The following is a 24,379-nucleotide window of genomic DNA, read 5'->3' as shown; positions in this document are numbered from 1 at the left end:
GATTTCTTTTTAAAAACATTCTTACTGTGTTGTGGCAGAGACCAAGATCCTTTCGTCAGTTCACTTTCTCATGGCTGTACCACTAGCATGTTGGCCTGGTCCCAAGAGTTGAATTCACAGGTTTTCTTTCTCCTGAGCTTTGTTGCAAAATGACCTCCACCTACCCAAGGTGCCAGCTCCTCTGTGAACTTGGCCTTGGTGCTCCTGGGTGACGGCTGCCTCGGGTCACGGAGGGAATAGTGCACCTCCTGCATTCGTGTCCGCACGCTTCCTAGTCTGCAGCCACAACCCCTGAGGGTAATCACTGTTTCTGTTACATCTCTGCCACCCTGGGGTGCTTGAGTGTGGTTTTAACTTCATGAAGTACTACCCTGTTGCCACACTGTATAAGTTCATTCTAGGTCGTTGCTCTGAGTGTACGAATACGCCAGGGTCTATTCAGCCATTCTAATATTAACGGGCATCTGAATTATTTCCAACCGGGGGCTGGCTGTGACGGAGACTGCTGCTGAAAACATGCTTCCTCGTTTCTGTTGGGCGTCCACCCAGGATTGGAGTGCTGGCTCACCAGGGTACTTGCATGTGTAGCTTTAGTAAATACTGCCAGCTTGCCCTCCTGCCAGCAATGTAGGAGAGTTTCAGCTGTTCAGCTGTCTTCACAGTATTATCAGTCCTCTTCAAATTTAGCTCATCTGGTTGAATGTTTACAAGTTTTGATAACTTCTTAAATATGAAGTTGAAAAACAGTATTTAGTATTTATAAATGACCTAAAATATATGCAATTACATCTTTCATAGAGGATCACTGTCTCTTAATTTAGCAAATTATGTGCAAGTGAGCAGCTTTTGAGCCCAAACTATACAAGGTTTGGGGCAAAGAGGTAAACAAGACAGTCTGTGTCCTCAGGCTTTATAAACAGCCTTGATGGGGAGTGAACACAGAAAGGGCTCCTGACTAGTTTCTGCTGGGGGCTGTGGGAACTTGAGGGGAGGTTCCCTGGAGGAGACACTGTCCGAGTGGGTCTTCCAGAGTGAGTCAGGGTAGCCTGGTAAGGAAGGATGGAAAGGGGCTTGCAGAGCGAAGGACTCAAAGAAAGGTGTTGGTTGGAGCTAGACCAGCAGAGTCTACAGGGGGAACTAAGCTGCTCCAAATGAACAAAACATCTTACATCTGAACATCTTACAAAGTAAGATGTGAGGAGTAAAATGGCAGAAGGAGGTGGAAGTTTGAAGGTGGTGTCATGTTGCACACTTTGGTTTGTGTGGTCCTGGAGAACACCCATGTGTTGATTCAGGTCGGGGTGGTGCACTGGGGGCAGGAGGAAGGCTTGGAAAGTTGACTAAGCCAGTGGAGAACATTTGAGAAGTGTTTTGATGGATTCTCTGGAGGGTAACATAAATGGGCAGAAGGGCTGTGTCAGGGCTGGAGAAGGTGGGTTGAGAAAGAGTTGGTCAGGTGTTTAGAAAAAAATTTTTTTTTTTTTTTTTTTTTTTTTAGATTTTTTATTTACTCATTTGGGAGAGCGACAGTGAGCAGGGGGAGGAACAGAGGGAGAAGTAAACTCCCTGCTGAACAGGGAGCCCCATGCAGGACTCGATCCCAGGATCCTAAGATCACGACCTGAGCTGAAGGCAGATGCTTAACCTACTGAACCACCCAGATGCTGCTGTTTTGTTTTGTTTTTTAGTAGAGGGAGGGAGAGAGAACCTTAAGCAGGTTTCACGCACAGCATGGAGCCTGATAAGGGGCCTGATCTCACAACTCAGATCATGGCCTCAGCTGGAAATCAAAAGTTGGTCACTTAACTGACTGAGCCACCCAGGCTCCCCATCAGCTGGCCAGTTTTAAGGGATGATGAAAACAGGTGGCAAGAAAGGGAAAGTTAAATTTGGAATTAAATAGCTTTCAATTCGTGTTAAAGCTTTTGAGAAAACCTGCACCAAAACAATTATTACCCCATTCTGTGTCATTTATATGAGAGAAACCGTTTTCTGTTCTGCTGGTTTAGTTTTTTACCCTTTAAAGCAAACACCCTACCCTAATAACAGCTGGTATTCTGGGTCAGCCTTTAAATGCTATCACTTCATTCTGGGGAGATGGGTTGGGGGTGAAAGGTAGTTAACTTTATAAAATCTCAAGGCTATCCATTACCTAATTTTAAATTAGGAAAGCTCTGTTTTGCTTTTTAGACTATAAATGTGTATCTAAAATGATAAACAAAAACTACTGTTCCATTGTCCTAAAGCATTGAGCTTGTTTTTTCAAAACTTAACAGGTTTAAAAAAAAAAAAACTGAGAAAGTGAGAGCACACAAGGGGGAAGGGCAGAGGGAGAGAATTACAAGCTGACTCCACGCTGAGCACCAAGCCTGATGTGGAGCATGACCCTGAGGTTATGATCTGAGCCAAAACCAACCAAGAGTTGGATGTTCCACAAACTGTGCCACCCAGGGGCCCCTCAAAGCTTATAGGACTTCCAAGTAAATTTCAGTGTCAAAGTGAAACAGCTGCTGTGTGTGTTTTCCTACAAACTTAGTGCCTGCCTGGGATCCTGCATCTGGGCACATGCAGAACCTCTTCATCAGGCTGCTCAGAACAAGCTGAGCTCTCTTTGTAGTTTGTTCATTCTTATTGAGGGGTGCTGGTTTCCTGTTATCTTTTGTCTTGCTTTTTTAGCAACTGGTTGTAGTTGTTGACCAGCAGCACATCCACCACTGAGGTGAAATCTAATATGGCAATTATTATCACCAATTGCCTAGGGAGTTAACAAAAAGGACGCCACGTGGAGATGAGCACTGGCTTTGTTTTTTCTAACATTTCACCAGAATGTTATATGATATGTACTCCATCACATCTCTTTGGAAGCTAGAAAAGTAAAAGATTGCTCTTAGGTGCCTCTGGAACCATATCATTAATAAAGTTTACAATGTCGTGTATCATAATACAGAAACAAGCCGCTGTTTGCTTCCTTCTGTACTTGAGCCACACTTGCCAAAAGATGTGCCCTCTTGGTTACTGAACACCAGGGGGCGCTCCTGGGAAGTTAAATTTCTCAGAAAAACCGAAGGGATGGAAGCCAAACCAAACAGATGAGAGAAACCAACAACTGGAACAATATTGCCAGTTCTGATTCGTAGAAAGGAAAGGATAGGCTATGGTCTCCGGTCCTGTGAGAGAGGGTGCGGAGGGCCAAAAATGTGTGCTTGCTCAAACCAGGGCTGCTGTACAGGGCACTCGGGCCTCCCTAGCCTTGTTTTCCTTTCACCTCACTCTGAACACGCTGACATAACACGTCTGCAAGAATGCAAGCAGGAACCCACACATGGGGCAAAACAGGAGAGTTCATAACAGGAAGCCTTCCAGACAAGACCTATACTTTCCCACTATTTCTGAAATTACAGTGCTCTTCCTTTGAGTATGTCTGAGACAGAGTATTCTGTTCCGCATTGCCTAGTCTGAAAGCTTCCCAAGACACTGTCCTTCACCCCTATGTCAGAGTTGGTCTAACTGAACAAGGAGGAGCCTCTTAGATTCTTCGTGTTAAGTGGTTGAAGTGGCTAGGCATTCTCAAGTTCCATTTCTATGCTTTCTCAGTAATACCTCCACGAACATGGACTCCTCTCCATACCTCTCTGAAGAACCCAAGGTTGCATATTATCAAGCTAGAATACTCTTAAAGACCCAAGTCATTCCAGGTCATAAGCATTCCTTGCAAACTAATGTATGAAAATCTGCATCTACATGAAAGAAATGGGGAGGGTATTGTTTTTGTCTTTACAGAAGATTCCTCACAGGATTTTTACCTGTTTGTATACATTTAAAATAAATCAATAGAATGGTGCCTGGCTGAGTCAGTAGGACGCGTGACTCTTGATTTCAGGGTTGTGAGTTTGAGCCTCATGTTAGATGGAGACATTACTTAATAAAATCTTAAATAATTCAGTAGATAAATGTGTATACCTACACATACATAGACACAGGTATAAATGGTTTCTAGTAACACATATTTCTTAAAGATTTTGAGACAGAGAGTACATGAGTGGGAGGAGGGCTAGAGGGAGAAGCAGACTTTCTGCTGAGCAGGGAGTCCAACATGAGCCTCACCCCAGGACTCTGGGATCACAACCTGGGCCAAAGTCAGACACTTAACCAACTGAGCCACCCAGATGCCCCAGTAACACATGTATGAATTAAGATAGACCCACCCATACTTGTTCAATTCTGTTAAAACCTGATACTCAAATAGCCACCTCCATAGGATCCACAAGAGGAGGCCGGAGTCCAGCTCCTTAGCACATTGGAGTCCTCCATGTTGTGTATTGGTAGATTGCCTGTTCTCGCTGCTCTATAGCATTCCACTATGAGCACACACTTGTGTGTACCCATTCTACTTTATCTTTGTAACCTTTTTATGTACTCATGGCTGCTTTTTACTTTTTCAGTGCCCTCCACTGTATATTCTGTTGAATCTATTCTTCCTTGGCCAGCTATAATTTAATCTTGAGATAATTCTTTTTTGATTTTTTACAGCTTGCTGAAGGTTTTTGTTTTTGTTGACCTTTTGAAATTTTTAAAAAGATTTATTTGAGAGAGAGAGTGTGTAAGCATGCGCACAAGCAACAGGGGGAGGCAGAGGGAGAGGGAGACACAGACTCCCTGCTGAGCAGGGAGCCCAACACATGACACATTCGGGACTCCATCCCAGGACCCTGGGATCATGACCTGAGCCAAAGGCAGATGCTTCACCAACTGAGCCCTGCCAGGTGCCCAACATTTTTAAGTTAAGTTGTTTAATTTCGGCAAAGTCTTGTTTAAGGATATTTGATTCAGACTAGCTATTGTTGCACTTTTCTTCTCAGTAATACCTTATGAGCCTTATGGTTGAGAAGAGACTTTTCATCAAGCTGTAAATGATTCTCATTTTGTTTTCTTCTTATGGCAGTGTTTATAGATGCTGTCTTCCTTTTTCTGTTCATTTTGAAAGGCATTCTTTTCCTGACTTGCAGAAATGGTTGGTTCTATCCAGGTGGAGATGAGGGGTTTGTGTGGCTTACTGGGTTTGATCTGTGAGTGTTCTGTTGGTACAATGAAATGCAGTATTCCTCAGAGAAAAGTTTTATTTTTGAGCTGAGAAGGGTTTTTCTCTTCTATGATTCTTTTCCCCCATGAGACCCTGGCTTCCTTCTTGCACTTAACCATTAAGTCTCCGGGAGACATCTACCCCTCCTCCCAGAAATGGTACCTTCCAGCAGCCACCTTCAATCTCATGAACTTTCAAACTTCTTTCTCTGATGACCCAGTTGGCCAGTGCTCTGGTGAACTGGTGTCAGATTTATCACTACAGATCTTACAACAGAATGATCCCATCATAAGCCGAAGATGCACTTAATACACTAACCTACCAAATATCAGAGCTCAGCCCAGCTGACTGTGAACGTGTTCACAACACTTAGATTAGTCTACAGGTGGGCAAAGTCATCCAACACATAGTCTATTTGATAACAGGGTGCTGAATATTTCATGTCATCGACTGAACACTGTACCAAAAGTGAAAAACAGAATAGTGGGAAGTACATCAGTTTTTGACTATCATGATTGCAACGCTACCTTGGAGCTGAAGCCACCACTGTCACCCAGCATCAGGGGGGAGTATGTACCACATATCGCTGACCGGGGAAAAGATCCAAATTCAAAATTCCAAGTATAGTTTCTACTGAATGTGTATTATTTTCGCACCATCATAGCTGAAAAAATCATGAGTTGAACCACTGCCAGTTGGGGGCTGTCGGTATTTCCATCCCTCGTGGTGGAGTCCCTTCCTGCCCCCTGCCCACTGCTGCTGTATACGGCCACCATCAGGCCCCCATTACCCGTGTCCCTTTATCATACAGTTTCCACCTGACTCTGACTTCCTGGGAGCCCTGATGCTGGCCTCAGATGCTTCTTGCTCTGCTTTCCCACAAGTTGAACTTCTGTCTCCCAGTTATACTGCAGGTATGCGTTCTAGGTGACTTACTCGGTTCTCTTTGTCTCTATTTGTTGGGAAGATCATGAGAGAGATTCAGATTTAGGCAGCTGGCAATATTTCTTGGAAAACCAGAAGCCTGAGTACCTCCCCTTAGATACGAACACCCAGCAAGAATTACCAGATGTGTGAGCAAAACCTGCAACTTGAAAGAGAAAAATTAAAATGAACACAAAGGAAGGTTAAATACTTTATCTACTGAGCAGAACTGGTTGTTCTATACTAAAAAGAGAGAAAGAGAGAGAGAGAGAGAGCTCTTGAATATTAAAACCTGGTAACAGAAATGAAACCCTCCCTGGCATAACTGGAAAAGAGACTAAGAGACTTAAAAGAGTAAAGCAGAAAGACCCATAGTAACTAAGAGCAAGAGGCACAAACCAGTCAATGCACAGTCGTTCCAGAAAGAGCAAGAACGGAGGGGGCAAAAAAGTACTGTAATAGTTTAAGGAAGTGTCCCCAAATGTAGGGCATGAATTTACAGTCTGCATGGCTATCACGGTGGCTGACAAGAGCATCACACCAAAGCACGCTATAAAACGACAGAGCTCTAGGGACAAAAAATAATTCCACAAGCTTCCACAGGGAAAAAGCAGGTTATGTTTAAAGAGTCAGGCCTAGGAAAGGCTTCAGATTTCTCCGCATCCACACTGGAAGCTATAACCAGTGAGGCAATGCCTTCAAAGGACTGAAAGAAAATGATTCCCAAAGGAGAGTGGTAAACCCAGGCAAGTTATCAATGAAGTGTGAGGGTAAAACAAAGACGCTGGTCTTGAAAAATTCACCACCCACGTACTCGTTCGCAGGAAGACATATGAAGAACATGCTCCCCCAGATTGAGGAAGTCAAGCGAGAAAGGGGAAGATAAGGGATCCAGGAAACAGGAGAGCCAGCAGGGAGTGGTGGAGGGGTCTCCAGAACAATGGGGAAAGGAGACCTCAGGAAGACGGCTGTGTACCAGGCAGGACAACGACTCCAGACTGCTGAGGCTAGAAGCCACAGGAAAAGTATGAAAAATCAGGACATTAGGATACAAACAAATCACGGACGAAAAGTCATCATGATTTACTCTGCATCCAAGCTCTAAAGATCATCAATAGTCTTAACTATCAACTTGATCGAAGTTACAATGTGAGGAAGAAGGGGGATACAGAGGTGTGCTGCCCACGTGTGGTCGGATGGTGCTGGGGGCTGGACAGGGCCCTACATGCTTGTCTTTCACATGGGGAACTGGTTAGCAAATAAGGTCTCACTCTGAAAGTCCAACACATAACAATATGATCATGTTACTTAGAACTAATCAGGCCACTAAACCCAAAGAGTCCCTGTAAGTTTGTGCTCAGGAGAAGAAGGCTCATTTCCTTAAATACCCCCTTCTAGAACAAGCTGACTTAGCTACATATACATGTATAACTCTGACCTTAAAAAAAGTTAAAGAAGAAAAGGACCTCCTATGGTCAAGCCCTGCTCTCCACTTACTGGCTGTGTGGCTGTGAACGAGTCACTGCTCTCACCCTGTTTGAGTTATAAATGGAGGTGAAGTTTGTTCTGCATACTCTGTGTGTTCCCAGGTAAAAAGGCAAAGGGGTTTTATAGTACTCGGTAAAAACAGTCATTAATTTTGGCAGGAAAGGTCTTAATCTCAATGAAAAGACCTGATCCAAAAACGCCCTGATAATCTTTATGACCCCTGGCTCCTTATTTGGAGTTCAAAACTCATCCGTTTAATAAAGGCGCTTTGGCTGCGGGCAGCTGTTAAGGCTGTACCTGTCTCGTGAAGTGGTTTCTCTTTAAGTGTTTTCTCCTTACAAAACTCTTCCCAGCTCATGAGGCCAGGCCCTTTATACGTGTCATTTGTGCAATGGTTTATCCTTGGGCACTTGCAATATTTCAGGTGAAATTTACTTGCTAGTGATCAGGAAAAGAATCTGCATTTAAAACCAAGAGCAGAATCAGGGGAATGTATTCCTGACTTTGGAAGTCCAGTGAGTGATCTCGAAGCATTGGAGGCTGGGCATTTACTCCTGAGTGTTTATAAGTGAACCGAAAACCTCCAGTACACATGTACATTATTAAACCTACAGTATGAATATTTTCCACTGAGGTCTACAGCCACCACAGAGCCCTCATGCTTGGGCCGTGCACATGTTGTACTTCATTTAGGTCTCACACAGCTCAGCAGGCATTTGTTTTCAGATGAAAAAGGCTCCAACAGTCACATAATTAAGTGGCTGGGCCAGAACTAAGCAGAGATTTCTCAGTCCTGCGCTCTTTCTACAACACTACCTAATTTATTCTTCATCTCTGACTCACCTGCCCTCTCCCTTAATCCACCCAGCTATATTTCAATGCATTTTCCCAAATGCTCCCGCGACAGGCCAGAATATAACAAAACCACCACACTGGAAGTTTTTTAGATTAGAGAGATATAAGCACGTATATTGACCTTACATTAGTATCAGGGAGGGAGACAGAACATGAGAGACTCCTAACTCTGGGAAACGAACTAGGGGTGGTGGAAGGGGAGGAGGGCGGGGGTTGCAGGTGACTGGTCGACGGGCACTGAGGGGGGCACTTGATGGGATGAGCACTGGGTGTTATTCTATATGTTGGCAAATTGGACACCAATAAAAAATAAATTAAAAAAATAAAAAAATAAAAATAAAAAAAAATAAACAAAACAAAACAAAACAAGAGCTCTTCTGTTTTAGTCTCTGATCAGGACCACACAAATTAAACTTCTGTGCATATGCACACAGGGTAGCTGTGTCAGTTACAGAACTATGCCTATAAGGCTCCTTCCTGTTTGCTGCAGACGAGTGACAGAGATATACTCAACAGCACTAGCACTAGTGTTAGAGAGTAATTTTTAAAAATTCTATTGAAAGGGCAAGAGTCCAAATGTCGTCAATCCAAACAAAGAGCTCGTGGATCCCATGGACAAGCCAATTACTCCCAGGATGTTTCTAAAATTGTTAGACTCCTATGTTTACTGTTCTCTCTCTTTCCCTTGTGATCATTTACAAAAAGTAATACCAAATGTTCTGGACTAAGCCAGAGATGTGTGATAGAAAACACATTATCTGATGTAAGGACCCATTAAGAAAGTCAGTGTATGATAAAGGATTAAAAAAAAAAGACAGCTGGAAATAACAACCATAAGTTTTTCGAGATCATTTATACATCTTTTTAATTAGATTAGCTTTACAAGCAACTTGAGAGCTCTTTCGTAATGAAACACTGCTTTTCAAAGTACATGACTTTACCGTCTGTGTATGAATCCTGAAATTCTCTGCCTACTGTTGATAAAGGTCTGTGTTTTACAGCTGGTTAATGTGTTGAATGAAAAATAGCATTAGAAGCTTTATCTTTAACCAGGATTAAACACATATAGGCCACAAATAGTTTTAAATTTTGTTTTAAATAGAGTCCTGCTTGGTGACAAGTTAACGGTCCCACTGACATGAAAATGAACAGATTTTAAATGGATATTAAAGAAATGGCTATCCTGGATTTCTTGATCCTTTCACAACGATCTCCAAGAAGTTAGATACAATTTTCTGAAAAATACAAATTTTAAGACCTGCCTGGAAAGCACAACCCACAGAGAGTAGAATCTGACACTTTGCACAACTGCAGAGATACACATGTGAATGACACAGGGGCCCCCAGGTTAAAAGGCTGTTGCAGTACCACCTTGACAATCACACGAACCCCCCCCCCCCAACAGAACACAATTTCTACTAGACCTAAAAATGATAGCACTTTTGAGCTGTGGCCTAGCTCAGCACGCTGCACCGCAGACCAGATGGCAAAGACAACTTGCACTCTCAGGTCCGGCTGGCAGAGGCACTTATGATAGAGATGTTACACTGCGTTATCTGGACACGGAGAGGAAGTGGGACAGAACGAACAGGGGCAAGAAAAATCAACGAACTCTAATTTTCTCCTGCAAGTTCTCCTACTAAGTGAGACCACAATACTGAATCTTTCATCCCACCCTATCCACACTGTCAGTTTCACTAAAGTTTTTTTTTCATGTTTTACATGAACAATAGCAATCTTTTAATAAAAATTACTGAGCTTTCCATAGAAAAGGTCTCGAATTGAATACAAACTATACAGATGCTAAAACTGTCATGAGTTGAAATATACAGAAGTATTTCTGTACACACATTTTGGCAAAGATCAAGGACAGAGATAGAAAACCAAAGTGGGCAACATCTAGACCCATAATTCATGCTAAATATGGATGCCACCCTTTGGGCTCTGCTAAAGATTAGCCCAGGAAAATGAAGTCTTAGACATCCATCCCAGTTCCTACATCAAACAACAGAAGTCTGGGAGGCCTGTGATATTGTAATAGTCCCTCTTTTTTTCTGAAAAGTAAAGGAAAAATCATAAAACAGAATAACAGAATTACCTGGTTTGCCACTTGTTTTGTATTTTTAAGCCAAGCATAGAGCTTTCAGTACTGACCAAGAGGTGAGCATGACACCTGGGGAACACCTGCTTTGGCTTGGCTCTGAGGCTTCGCTAACACTGGATCTGTACTACTAGGGCTCAGCCCTGGCACTCAGTCTCCCCTGATGCTAGCCCACAGGAGCCAGATTCTCAACTGCAGATCATGTGCTTCACAGGAGTAGGAAGAAAACATAACAGCAAAACTGGAAGTATAGTCAACTTGACGGGAAGCAAAAGGAAAAGTCGTAGGAAGGGGACATCACCTTCTACATCTACAGGATATACCTGAAAGCATGAGAGAGCCCTTTGTCTTGGGAACTTGATGCTGAGGACAAACTCAAGTTCATTTAGTGCCAGTCATTTTAGTCTTTTAAAAATTCTAACTTAAAAGAATAAAGCCTGGGCATTTTTTCTTATAAAACATGAACTGAAAGTTATTGGTAGTAAACGGTGATGTAGTTTTACTGTTAACATTTAGTCATTAACAATGTCAGAAACACGACAGCAGCAATCTTTAAGAGCTCAAATTAGTGTAAAAGACAGGATGACAAAACAATCTGAGTTTTCAGTTGGTGATTAAAGTGCTCCTTTTCTCATGGTAAGTAAAAAGGAAATGAAAGTCATCATCAGTCACTGGCAACAAACATGATAAGAGGCCTTTTAGGGCAAAATTTAATAGTACGAAGAAGTTTACAAAAATAGATCGATGCTATTTGGGGGAGTAATACTGGAATTTTTTCTCGATTCAGTTTGATGTACTGTACCTGGTCATACAAAAATTACTTCAAATTCAAACTTGACTCTATAAAAAAGGGAGAGATGAAATGAACTCATCTAGACGACAGATCTGGCAAAATATAAGAATGAAAAAATTCTACCTAGGGCACTTATTTCATGTCCAGATGTCAACACCATTCTCAGTTGGTGGTGCAGCTTGTACTCTTCCCATAAGCAATCACAGGTTTGGAGTCAGTCATGCAGTACAAAGTCACATAGTCAGAGTCTTCTTTCTGATGCAACACGACAAAGTTGTTTCTATATCCTTATTGAAATGCCAACTGGTTGTCTATTTTTCTTTATCTCATTTATCCATATTCACAAATTAACAAATAGCGTCAACAATTATTGTAGGTGAAGGAGGGTATTGCTGGATCAAAGGCTCTATAAGACGTCTTTACTGATTGAATCAGAAGGCTTATTGAGTTCAACCCTCACACCTTTTTCACCTGCAAGGTAAAAATAATATATATATATTATTCATTCATTAAGCACCAGAGAGCTTCTGTTATTCTGTTACTCCTTCCCACTGAGCTCCTAACAGTGTTCACAATGCCTCAGCTTTGCAAAACATACATCATCTGAAAACGATCCCACTTGCTACCCTGCAGCATTGTTATAAAGAACGCACTACTCTGAACTAGTAAACCCTCAAAGGGAAAAGCCATTCTCTACAGAGATAATGATTTTATCTCCTTTTTACTTTAAAAATGATTTGAATTGCTATAAAATAGCAGTGTTCAGCATCACTGAAAGCACACCGCTAGGGTTCTGCCACAAATAAGAACTTTAAAAATACATTAAAAAAGCAATGAACGTCCAATTTTATGATTTTACAAAAGGTTGCTGTGGGATTATCAATGGCTCATGAAAATACAGCAAATCAGTAATGTGAGCCCTGAGCAGACTTTTGGAGACCGAAGGTAGGGTTAAAGAAAAGAGGGAAGTGGTCCATCCAGTGGAAAACTCAGACCCCCTGCTCTCAGGAGACAGTGTGTGGTGGGGTTTAGTGGGGTGGGGGTGGGGCGCTGGCATACTGAAGGGTCTTCAGATTTGGTATAAATGTGTTGATCTACGGACACCACCAGCTGGCAGGGACGGACTCTACACGCCTGTCTTATTAATTTCCGCATTTCGATTCATCTTGTTTTTTTTTTTTTTTTTTTGATTCATCTTCTTTGTATTCATTTTCTTCACGTCCACATTCAACGTGGAAGACCTGGATATTCTTTAGCTCGTGTACGTTTAAAAAGGAAAGGGTATTTATTGACTTCCTTCTAATGGGAGAATGACAGGAAGCCAGACGGGGGTTACCAAGAGTGGGGCAGCTAGTGACTGCAAAGGGTAATCACAGAAAAAGTTGGCTCCTATTTGAATAATTTTCTCAGGTTTCTTGCCTCAAACTTTCCTCATCTTTGGACCATTTTGTTGGTTAAAGATAAAATGAAGATGGCTTGAGAGAAGTCCTCTTTAACATAAGGGAACTGAGGAATCTGACAAAAACAAGGAGCGAGTCTTTGTGGAGGTACTCAAGACTGTGTCTGTGCTTACAGACAGCACCGCGTGACTGTGGGCACTCTCCTTGCGGTGTACCCTGGCCCCAAATAATGTTTACCTGTTAGATATTTTACTTTAGCTCGTGCTCTCTCATCTGCATCAAAATACCAAACAGTTATTGCGTACCTAAAAGAAAATTCAGAATAGGGTAAGAATGATCACACTGGAGAAAAAAAAAAGTGGTATGCTCTTGCAATGGTCTATTAAAACGTGTAATGCCAAAATAAAGCTTTGACTGAATGGATAAACGAGCTCGAGGATAAACAAGCTCAGAAACAACCCACCTCTCCAGTAGCCTCGATGCTCAAGAGTACGGCGGAGAACCAGGAATAGCTAAAATAGTTGTTGCAAAGTTGTTGCAAAGTTTCTTAATACCTACTGAACCTACTTGATTATCTGTTTTGTGAGCCCATAGCAGGTCAGACACAGATGATAAGAGGGTAAAAGAATGGCCCTTACAGAAAAAGCACACTATCCATAATGCAAGTTCTTGAGAAGAAAAGAGAAGCAAAAGGGCATGAAAGGGAGGGCTCACAGTTTCAGCAGCTTCTGAAGACATCACTGTTTTACAGTAAAGACTAATGGTGGATATTTATGATTTTATAACCTGAAGTCATCAAGAAAGTTAAGTGATGCTAAGAGTTCTTAGGGCTTTTATCAAAACAGTTACACTGGTTTTGACATTTAAAGTTTATTTAGCTAAACTTCATTCGTCTGAAAATTTCACTTATTTGGTACAGCTTGTTCCACAAATAAAAGAAGAATCTCTAGTTTATTAAATACTGTGAAGCCCACAGTTACACCTCCTGGTACCAATAACGGGGAAAGTGTACACATACCACAGTAAATAAAAACACACTATAAATGGTAATTCCTTAGCAGAATATGACAATTAGTTAAAGTCTCTTGCAGATTCTGGCCACTGTTCCCTGGGGCCAGGGTGGGGGGTGGTTTGGGGGAAAAAGCCACACTGAATGAAGAGCCCGTCAATGTGACAGAACTGAATCATGTAATGACCTGAAGGAAGGAGTCAGAGGCAGAGTAGAGTCAGAGTCTGGGACTCTGAACAAATAGGAAAGAGAGGCCCTCAGATCACTTAGCTGCCAAGTGACAATGCTGAGGTCAGAGTCTAGCCTCCTCACTTTCAGACTCTGCTCCTTCCAGAGCTCCAGCACACCCTGCTTACCATAGAGCCTCTTCTATTTTACCAGGTGGCCTTGGGAATGGGAAAAGTGCACATATATATAATTTTCTCTCCTTGGCCATTCCCTAAAACTTTCAGTTACTTAATAATTAGTCTTGAACTTGAACAATCTTGACCTTTCACTCATGACTTCCCCACCACTGTCCTACCACTCCTTGCTTCTGGTCATTCTGAGCCCTCTCTTCACTGTGACACCTGGCTCATCTATTCCATCTATTTCGATTCAGACCACTTTCTCCCTCCTCCAAGTCCTGTAGCATCTATCCTCCACAACTATTTGGCATTTACTACCTAAAAATGTTTGTCATTTATTTAGAAATGATACAAGCATGCCATACTCAAGATTTCATTAAAGGGAAGGTTTATGAAGCAGTTTCTAGGTCAGAAAGGGTTTTAAAGAAGCAGTAGTGGCAGATTTCTCGGGTACTGGGGTGCCAGGAGGAGAGATGGGGGTTTGGGGATAGCACATCATGTGACGGGACAGGATTCCCTCCCTGGTTTCCAATTATGGCTTCTTAGGATCTCTAGCCACAAGCAACTTCGCTTGCTACTCACTATGTGAATTAGGGTTAAAGGCAACACAGTTCAGAAAGAAGCAAGTAAGAAGGGGCACCTGGCTGGCTCAGTCAGTAGAGCATGCGACTCTTAACCTTGGGGGTCCTGAGTTTGAGCCCCATCTTGCATATTTAAAAAAAAGGAAAGAAAGCAAGCAAGCAAGCAAAAGGAGAAGTGACTATAAAGTCTTTGGAATTTGAACCTCATCTGGGGGCTGGCCTGTGCCTATCACCACCAGCAAAGCGAGCTCTTATCCTGGTGTATCTATGGCTAGGCCTCTTCTCAACCAGACCTAACTACTGTAGGCCAGTAACTCACTATCATAATATTCAAAGTCCTTTCTATAATGAAAAAGGGTACTTGCAAAATAGTGCTATTTTTCTACAAACATTTATAACAATGTCTGCAACATCTTCTATTAGTCTTAATATTTCAATGTAGAAAGTGTCCAAAAGAGTAATAATAAGGCTCATATATTATTAAAGCTAATGGGTTAGTTTTCGAACATTAACTCCCACACATGGCAACCTCTCTTTTTCCTCTTCATTTCTACTTTCCGGGTGCCTCTTATTTTTTTGTTTTGTATAATTTTTCTACATTATCCCTCTCCCTCTTTTTCCTCCCTTTTTTTTCTCTATCAAATCTATCTGTCCCCCATTTGAGTCCTCTCACAGAATCACAGAATGGATTATACATGGAGATGCACAGAATAACGAGATAGGGCTGGAGAAAGGAGAAGGCCTATCCTTCCATTTCTTACCCCAAACGGAAGTGGTTACACAAAGTCACAAACATTTAGCACCAACTGGGAACAAATCATAAATAAATACCACTATTCAACTTAAAACAGTTATGACTGAAGTGTTATGATAATGGTAACTAAAAAACAGTAAGACACTCACTAGAAATGCTCAAGTATATCCTATCTATCCCCTCCTCTCCTACTATACTCTTTACCAATTTTTTCTTAAAAGGAATACTACCTTGTAGAATATGCTGGTTGTACTTCATGAGGGTTGCGACGGTCAGACCAGAAAAACAGCAGTCTATCAAATTTGGGTTCAATGTCAGCAAACTGGGCTTTGCCTTCTGGAAAAATTCGAAGTATACCTCCACTTACCTACAGAAAAGAGCCAAATATGTAAGTATGAGAGCAAAAACAATACACAATGAAATTTAGGGAGAAAAAAAAGACCACGTCAAAGTCAAAATTTGTAGTTGGAGTATTCATAGATATACCTCAATTAACAAGATATGAAGAGGAGTTGAGATTCCAAGTATATGCACTGATACGAGAAAAAATTCATTTCTTCTTTTGGGGATTTCTATAAATACTGATGAAACAGATAGTATTATCTGAATTCAAAAGGCTCCAAATAACACCTGGAAGTTTTAAAAAACTAGTACACATTTCTTATCTAGGTATGCTTATGATGTGCTTAATTAGCCTATTCTTTAAAAATGTGTCCATTTCAAATCACCTTGACTAAATTACTATAAATGGTGAGGTATGTCAAACGGTTTATTGTATTTTAAGCTTCAATAGTAATAGGACAGTCACAAGTTTAATGCCTCTTATTTAAAGAATTCAACTCTATCAGTAGAAAGTGTCATCACTTATCATCACCACCATCATCACTGTGGTCATTATTATTAGAGATCGTACCTCTCCCTTTCCAGACATTAATAGCTACCTGTTTATACAACTGGATTCCATTCAGAAAGGATACTTATATTTACCCAAATACACATCCATCTCTATTCAGGATTAGATGGACTCTTTACCCTTGAAGAACTAAACCCTAAGCAGGTAGATGCTTAAATTGAAGGAACTTCAATATTTAATCAAGACATCATGGAGAATCTGTAGTTAGATAAGCTGTTTATCAGGTTCATCCTTAAGTTAAACTCAAGCTACTTGTACCCTTGCCCACCTTCCTCAGGTCTGTTCAGATTGATTCCCACGGCAATCATGCAAACATCTAAAGAATCTCTAGACTGTGACCAGGAACGCATTCTTTTCTTCCCCCTGACCTCTGACTGGAGTCACTGGGAATATCACAAGTGATCTGCTGAAAATATTTAACAGAGATAATTGAAGCTTCCAATCTTCCTCTGGGAAACCTTCCATGACCCCTGAATTAGGTAGTCTTCCATGTGGTCCCATAGCAACCTGTTCTACACTGGCCATAAGCAACTGTCATTGTTAATCTACTGATCTGTACTCTCCATTAGATCCCAGGCTCTATGAAGGCTACTTCTATTTCTGCTCTATCTCTAGCACCCAAGACGACGTCTGGCACACTGTACATGTTCAGTATAATCTTGCAAAGAAGTTTTCAGGGCTACATACAAAAATACTAAGGACTTTTTTCTGCTTATGCACTAATTCAAAAACTATATATTAAGAATCTTGGTTAGGTCCTAACAAAATTAAAAGATCAGCCTAGAAAGAAACTAATAATATAAAGAAGTTAGGAATTACTCAAATATATTTCTAGCTTTCAAGATATGTACAAAATTGGGAAAAAATAAATTTCTAAGTTTTAACTCAGGTTACACCAATTTGTTTTGTGCACTGGGCTCAAGGTGAATGACCAAATTTATGTGTCTATTTTAAACTTTGAAAGCTGTAACAGAAAAACCATGCTTGTTGACAGAATGCTTTGAAATTTATTTAACCTCCTTAGTGGTAAAACTTACCTCTCTTTTGAACTCTAATAGAAGAGAATCTTTAAATCAATATGACACAGAAAGACTACTGGAGCACTGGGAGCATATTCTAAGTTTTAAGTATGATTTAGGACTAGGTTTTTACATATTTAAGATTTTGGGTTTTCATTTCGGTATAAATGTTTGTGCTAGGGGAAGTGTTTTAAAGATTATTTGATTTTTAAGAATTGCCCTGGCTACACAGGTATGTTCACACTGTGAAAATCCAGTGGGCTATTTATTGAGTTCACTTTTCTACTTGAAGACTTCAATAAAAATAAATAAAAGTTTCTAAAAATCAACCAAAAATTAGTTTAGACAACCTCCAAAGCAATAAGAAAGTATGACATACTTTTGAGGTTACGATCACTTAAAATCAAGTGAAACTCAGGCTAATATTAAGGAAATAAACATTTAAAACAAGAGAAAATTAAATGTACTGTACACCCTAATTGGCTTTAAAGGATTTGTCAGTATTGATAAACTTCTAGTTTTTTCCATAATCAGGAAAAGAAGGAATCCTGCCTCCAATATTCAATTCAATAACCCAATGCCAGAGAAGATCTCTACCAAGAGAAATAAGTAGAAAATAATCCACAGTTATTTACATATAATCTCTCTCAAAAGCCATTATGAAACAATTATTCTCAAAGTGTTTTTTATAAAAGCTACTAAAAGTTATATATTTCAACAAAATACATTTTGTTAATAGTTAAATTCTGGGGGGCACCTGGCTGGCTCAGTCGGTGGAGCATGTGATTTTTGATCTCGGAGTCGTGAGTTCGAGCCCCACGTTGAGTGCAGAGTTTACTTAAAAAACAAAACAAAACAAAACAACAACAACAAACAAAAAAAGTTAAATTTTGGAAGCATGCCTCAGAATCTGAAAATAAGGGAATCCACTTTTTAACACACATTATGTTCTACTTTACAAAGATCCACTTCTAATACTCAAAACTGAAACAAATATAAGTTTTAACTATTCCATGTGTTAAAGACAGTCTCCCTAAGAGGAGTATGAGTCTTAGTAGCTGTGGGAAAATAAATAAATGCTCAATTAAGTTGCATACCTTGGCATCCCAGTCTTTATTAAGATAATATATACATGTCACACATCTTCCATCTCCGTTTGGATTATCAACATGACGTACATAACCCGTTCCATTGCCTGGATAACAAGCAACCATGGCCTGTAATAATAATGATGATAATTGTAAAAGTCTATACACATTATGAATAAAAAGGCAAGACAACTTATAAAAGAAATCTGATTTTTGGTTACTCTCACACTTAAATTCTTCTAAATAAGAATCATATTTTGTAGATAAGAAGAGGCAAATATATTCTATGTTGGCACTTATAAAGAATACAAGGGCAGGTTGGTAAATAATCCAAGGCCTGGTGATATCTGCTTCACAGAGAAGGGAAGAACCCACATGGAAGATCTGGAGGTCAGAAGGATTGTAGGACCCACTTTCAGGATCTTTATTCATACTGATCATCAAGATCAAGCGAATTTTGTTCTGAGGATAGAAAGAGACTTCTATCCTCCCTGAGCTTACTGCAGAACACCTACAGTATTGTCAATCAAATACCTGATCTGGCACTGTCTCTGAATTTAGAAGGCCAACTCCGAACATTACATTTAATGTCCATGATTTAAAAAAATAAAAAAGAAAAGAAAAGAAAAAAAAAAAGAAAGAGAAAAGAAGGCTAAGTGACAAATTAGCATGTGACTAATTCTTCAAACCCAAAAGAAAGTCATTTTTTGCTCAGATTATAACAAGATATAGTTCAGAAGATTGCTGGGTATTAAGCATGAAGGTGGAAAAGGCATCCAAAATAAAAAGCACCAAAAGAACTCACATGCTCTAGGCCTGTAGTACATAATAATCAACTGAAATTAGAAAGAGTGATTTAAAAAGGCAAAAAACCTCAGAATTATGAAGAAAACAAAAAAGATGGTCAAGGTTACCACTTATTCCTGAAATCTTTTATTTCTCCAATTTTTTCATGTATTGTAGTCAGCCGATCAGTATTAATGTCTAGCAAGCACTTTAAACTTTAATGCTCAGTAAAAAAAAAGACATTTTCATAGATACCCTGGACCTACTGCTCTTTCAGAAGCAGAATTTTTGGTGAGTATTTATATGTCTCTATTTTTCCTGATTCCAGATAGAATTAAATGCTTTCTCTTGGGACTTGAGGTTGTAATAACAGGCAGAAGAGCATAGGTTTAGTGGATTTAATAATGCTCGACAAAAGATAAACCCAAACAACTTCCCTGTCACTAGCTGCTAAGGAAAGGCACATGTAACAGATCTGGAATAGGAAGTATAAGAAAGTACCAATTTAACAGTGTAATAAGCCCATCTGTTAATAAAGACAATTATGGCAAATTACATGACACATTCTTACCCATGGAAAAGAATGAAAACAAAACCAAACAAAACCAAAAACCCAACCTGAACTCTTCCCTAAAGTAGTCTCATCTCAAAAAAGTTCACTCAGGCCTCTCCAGCTGTCTGGTGACTTGAACATCTCTTATGCAAAGAACAAAGGGGAAAACTTTTCTTTGTTCATCGACCCCACCCCACTCCACCACCCCACCCCATCCATCCTATAGCAAACACCTCCTGAGCACCAACTATGTGTCTGAAAGGCCTTGGTGGGGGGAAAAGGGGGCAGTAACTACAATGACGAATAAAACAGAGTCCCTTGCTTTCATTTGTTATGGAGCCTAATGTGGTGAAATAAATAACCCATAAAGAAACATGTATAATATACAGTTAGGTGGTTATTTTCTCATAAAATTGAAGAGGATGCCAAGAAGATGATTTCTAGAATAGTGATCAAGATGTGAGTAGAGACTTCAATGAAGGGAGTGGCAAGTTGTGCAAATATCTGTGGGGTCAGCATTCCTGGCTGAGGGAAAAATAAGAACAAAGGCAGAAGTGGCTGCACCCAGTGGAAAACCATCGCAGGCCAGCTGGACTGGAATGTGCCAGGGCAAACCATGGGGGTTCAGCAAGCCATGGTGAAGGCTCTGGATACTATTCTAAAAGTGACATGAAGCCAATGGAGATATATCTGATCAATGCTTTAAGGTCAGTTTCAATTCTGCATGAATAAAAACTAACAAGTATGTAACCTCAGTACCACCTACTACCTAGGATTTATTGGATGTTGTATATTTGCCACATACTATTCTAAGTAATTTATGTATACTAACTCATCTGACACAACTGTATGAGGAAAATAGTATCATCATTTTCATCTTCCTTTAACTATTAAGGAAACAAGGCTCCGGGGGCATGTGGGTGGCTCAGTGGGTTAAGCATCGGCCTTTAGTTCAGGTCATGATCTCAGGGTCCTGGGATCAAGCCCCGTATTGGGCTCCCTGTTCAGTGGGGAGTCTGCTTCTCTTTCTGCCCCGCCCCTACTGCTCATGTTCTCTCTCAAATAACTAAATTAAATCTTTAAAAAAAAGGGAAACTGAGGCTCAGAAAGGCTAATTAATGTTCTCAATGTCTGTGACAGTAGGGCCAGGTATAAATGCAGGCAATGTGGTCTCAGAATCTACGCAATTAGCTGCTATGTGAGACTGAACAGAAAGAAGGTGGCTAACTGGCTACTGCAGTTTCTAGGAGAGAAACAAAAGGAGGCCGCCCAGGGTGGCAAAGTAGGGTAATTCTCAAGGCAGAAAACCAATGTGATTTGCTAATGGACTGGAAGTCAGAGTAAGAATAAGAATAGTAAAGGATGGCTTTTTCTCCCTATGTAATGGAGTAAATGGGGTTAACATTTTCCAAAAATGGGAATACAAGGTGAAGGAATAGTTTTAATAACATGCATTGTGGAAGAAAAAGTGTTTCTCAGCAATGGTCGTGATCAGCAGACACCGCAGAACAGAATAGAGTCACAGACATGAAGATTATGTCTCAATATGGGATCTGTGCCAGTCTCTTCTGAGCCACCTTCCTTGGCGCCCTGGGTTATGGGGAGGAACTCGGAGTTGGTGACTGGTGGAGGGCTGTAGTGAAATAAGAAGAGACCAAACAAAACAAGTAGATTCTGCCCCAACCGTCAACTAGTGGCAGCACTTCTCTGCAGGCTGGTACATAACTGAGAAGAAAGCAAGGCGGAGTAAGAGTCCCAGAACACAGGCAAATAAGTAAGCCCTTCCACCCGAACAATTAGAAGCTATAGGAGAAGGACAGAGCCTAAGCACACGCAGAAAAAAGCAGGCTGTATCAGAAAATCTGAGACCCAGGGGCCACATCCTAGAGGTTCTGGGGAAAGAAAAACCCTGTAGGAAACCTGCAAAGGCTTGGAAGGGTCACGAGTTTGTTCAAATAACTAAATGGCCTAATGACACAGTGACACTGCATTTAGGAACTGATGCATGTACTGAGGGTCCTCTCCATTTGAACTATAGAAAACATAAAAAGGGATTTCTCTGGGTATGGGCTTTAAGGAGGGCACTTGTTATGAGGAGCACAGGGTGATGTATGTAAGTGCTGAATATCACTATATCGTGCATCTGAAACTAAGGTAACCCTGTATGTTAACTAATAAATTAAAATAAAAACTTTAAAGAAAGGTGTAGTCTTATGAAATCTGGCAGCTACTAAGTTTACAACCAGTATTCATATTTAGCTATGATCTGCATCATCAAAATTTAGAGTTCCTTAAATGTAACACAGCTTTTCCAGTTTTGAAATAATATTCTTGCTCTATTTCTTAATTGGTAATTATGTTTTCCTGATGTATTTTATATACATTTGTGTAAAGAAGACTCTGAAAAAAAAAAAAAAGAAGACTCTGATGTTGCTGTTCCTGTTTTGCTTTTAGTATGCAACTAGCATACTATTATTCATACGTTTAGTAAATTCACTTTATCTTCTAATAATTTCTTGGTAAAGCAGCTACTAACCACTCATGCTTTACTCATGAAGTGCTGCTTGAGCACCTTATTAGTCTAGATGTCACTGGCAGCTTTAAAAATTATTTATGCATTAACAGGAATTTAAATAAAAACTTAAAAAAAAAAAGAATGGAAAAAAGTATTCATGGCATTCCTACCATATCACAGTACAACAAAGGCTGCTATAGTAGCTATCTGAAAGGACTTAAGTGGAAAGAAAAGAAAAAAGCAAGCACACACAAAACAAATAATGAACTGAGTAGCATAAATGATAAAAAGGATTCTGAGAAAAGGAAGTATTCATGTAGGATAAAATAAAATAAGGGGATGAGGCTTTGAGCTACATGTAAGACCTAAGCTTATCTTGGAAGGACAGATGTGATTTGAAAAAGTGAAGTTAAGAAAAACCAAGTGTCTGAAGTTTACAAATACAGCGAACATTTAAGTGACAGTACAGTAGCTTTTAAGAAGTCCATTTCTTAAAAAAAAAAAAAGAAGTCCATTTCTTGGGCAGCCCCGGTGGCACAGCAGTTTAGCGCCGCCTGCAGCCCGGGGTGTGATCCTGGAGACCCGGGATTGAGTCCCACATCGGGCTTCCTGCGTGGAGCCTGCTTATCCCTCTGCCTGTGTCTCTGCCTCTCTCTTGCTCTCTCTGAATGAACAAATAAAGAAATCTTTAAAAAAAAAAAAAAAAGAAGTCCATTTCTTTATTCTAGGATTTACATGGAAGATATTATAAAGTACACTGCTTTGGTCTGAATGTGGGTCCCCCCAGATTCATATGTTGAGATTCTAATCCATAAAGATGATGGCAACAGGAAGGGCCTTTGGGAGGTGCTTAGGTAATGAGGGTGAAGCCTTCAGGAGGATTAGTGTCTTAGAAGAGAGGCCTGGAGGGATCCCTGTCTCTTCTAACCATGTGAAGACACCGTGGGAAGTCATTAGCCATGAATCAGAAAGAAGGCCCTCACTAGAAGAGGACTCGCATGGTCGCCTTGATCTTGGACTTTTCAGCCTCCAGGACTGTGAACAAATAAATTTCTGTGGTTTATAAACTACCCAATCTGTTTTTTGTGTGTTTTAATAGAAGCCCAAATGGACTAAATTACATCTATAAAAGACAAAACTGTTGCAACAGATTTATGTTAGATGTACCAGTTCTAAGGATAAGGAAATACATGAAAAAGTCTATCAAGCAAAATTAAAATGAGATATATTAGAGATTGAAGTGATACTCCCTGGCTGTCCTGTCCTTTCCCAAGAGAAGCAGGCCCAGACATGATTCTGTATTCCTGTAAGGTTTGGGGTAGAGGACAGCCCAGAATCTAGGCATTTGCCTGGAAAAGAAACAATGCAATTGCTCCTTCATAATTCTGAGGTATGTTCCTAATCTGCCATCTCTTTGAGATGCCAGCTTTAAATATTTCAATTTCCCACTGGGAAAAGCATATTTAAACATAAGCAAAACAATAAAATAGTATTTTTTCCTTTTTGATATGAAAATATACATGATTGAGGATGTTCTTAAGATAAGAAACACCATAAATTTGTTTTTCACTCTGAGAATAAAAGGAAGGAAGAGGTTTGTGATACCTCTTTGGAATCTGAAGACATTTCTGGCATTGGAAGACATGTATTCAGTATGAAGTTGAACCAGGAAACTTTAAAAAAAATTTTTTTTCCTTTTGAACAGAATTATTTTAAAACATTGATTCAAAGCTAAGAGAACTAAAATTTTATGGGCTATCAAAGTACTATTTTCCTTGAATGAGGGGAAATGGTTTACTATCTGAAAATTTATCCTATTAAAATGTACTGCCTAGGGGCGCCTGGGTGGCTCAGTTAAGGGTCGGACTCTTAATCTCAGGCTCAGGTCTTGATCTCACAGTCCTGAGTTTGAGCTCTCACATTGTACTCCACGCTAGGCATGGAGCCTACTCCAAAAAAAAAAAAAAAAAAGTACAACCTAAGAATACATAGCATTGGCCCTTTTTTTTTTTTTTTTAATTTTTTTTTTTAATTTTTTATTTATTTATGATAGTCCCAGAGAGAGAGAGAGAGGCAGAGACACAGGCAGAGGGAGAAGCAGGCTCCATGCACCGGGAGCCTGACGTGGGATTCGATCCCGGGTCTCCAGGATCGCGCCCTGGGTCAAAGGCAG

At 40.3% G+C, this 24,379-nt stretch overlaps 1 protein-coding gene across 6 annotated transcripts in view; it reads right to left on the bottom strand.

Moving 5' to 3' along the window:
- Nucleotides 1–9,185: 9,185 nt before the first annotated feature.
- EGLN1 (egl-9 family hypoxia inducible factor 1) overlaps nt 9,186–24,379 on the bottom strand; it is a 57,927-nt gene continuing 42,733 nt past the window's right edge. For 2 of the 6 annotated variants that reach the window (XM_072755977.1, XM_072755979.1), the window contains 4 exons: nt 18,362–18,481; nt 15,563–15,699; nt 12,879–12,946; nt 9,186–11,712 (listed from right to left, as the gene is read on the bottom strand). In XM_072755977.1, the coding sequence (XP_072612078.1) occupies nt 11,648–11,712; nt 12,879–12,946; nt 15,563–15,699; nt 18,362–18,481 (390 nt within the window). In that variant the 3' untranslated portion in view covers nt 9,186–11,647. The remainder of the gene's footprint in view (nt 11,713–12,878; nt 12,947–15,562; nt 15,700–18,361; nt 18,482–24,379) is intronic. The other 4 variants (XM_072755982.1, XM_072755983.1, XM_072755980.1 and 1 more) reach the window with 2 other exon arrangements.

Source organism: Vulpes vulpes, chromosome 4, assembly GCF_048418805.1.
Source record: "Vulpes vulpes isolate BD-2025 chromosome 4, VulVul3, whole genome shotgun sequence".
Taxonomy (NCBI): Eukaryota; Metazoa; Chordata; class Mammalia; order Carnivora; family Canidae; genus Vulpes; species Vulpes vulpes.
Note: the sequence above shows the minus strand (reverse complement) of the source record. Positions and strands in the feature narration are given on the sequence as shown.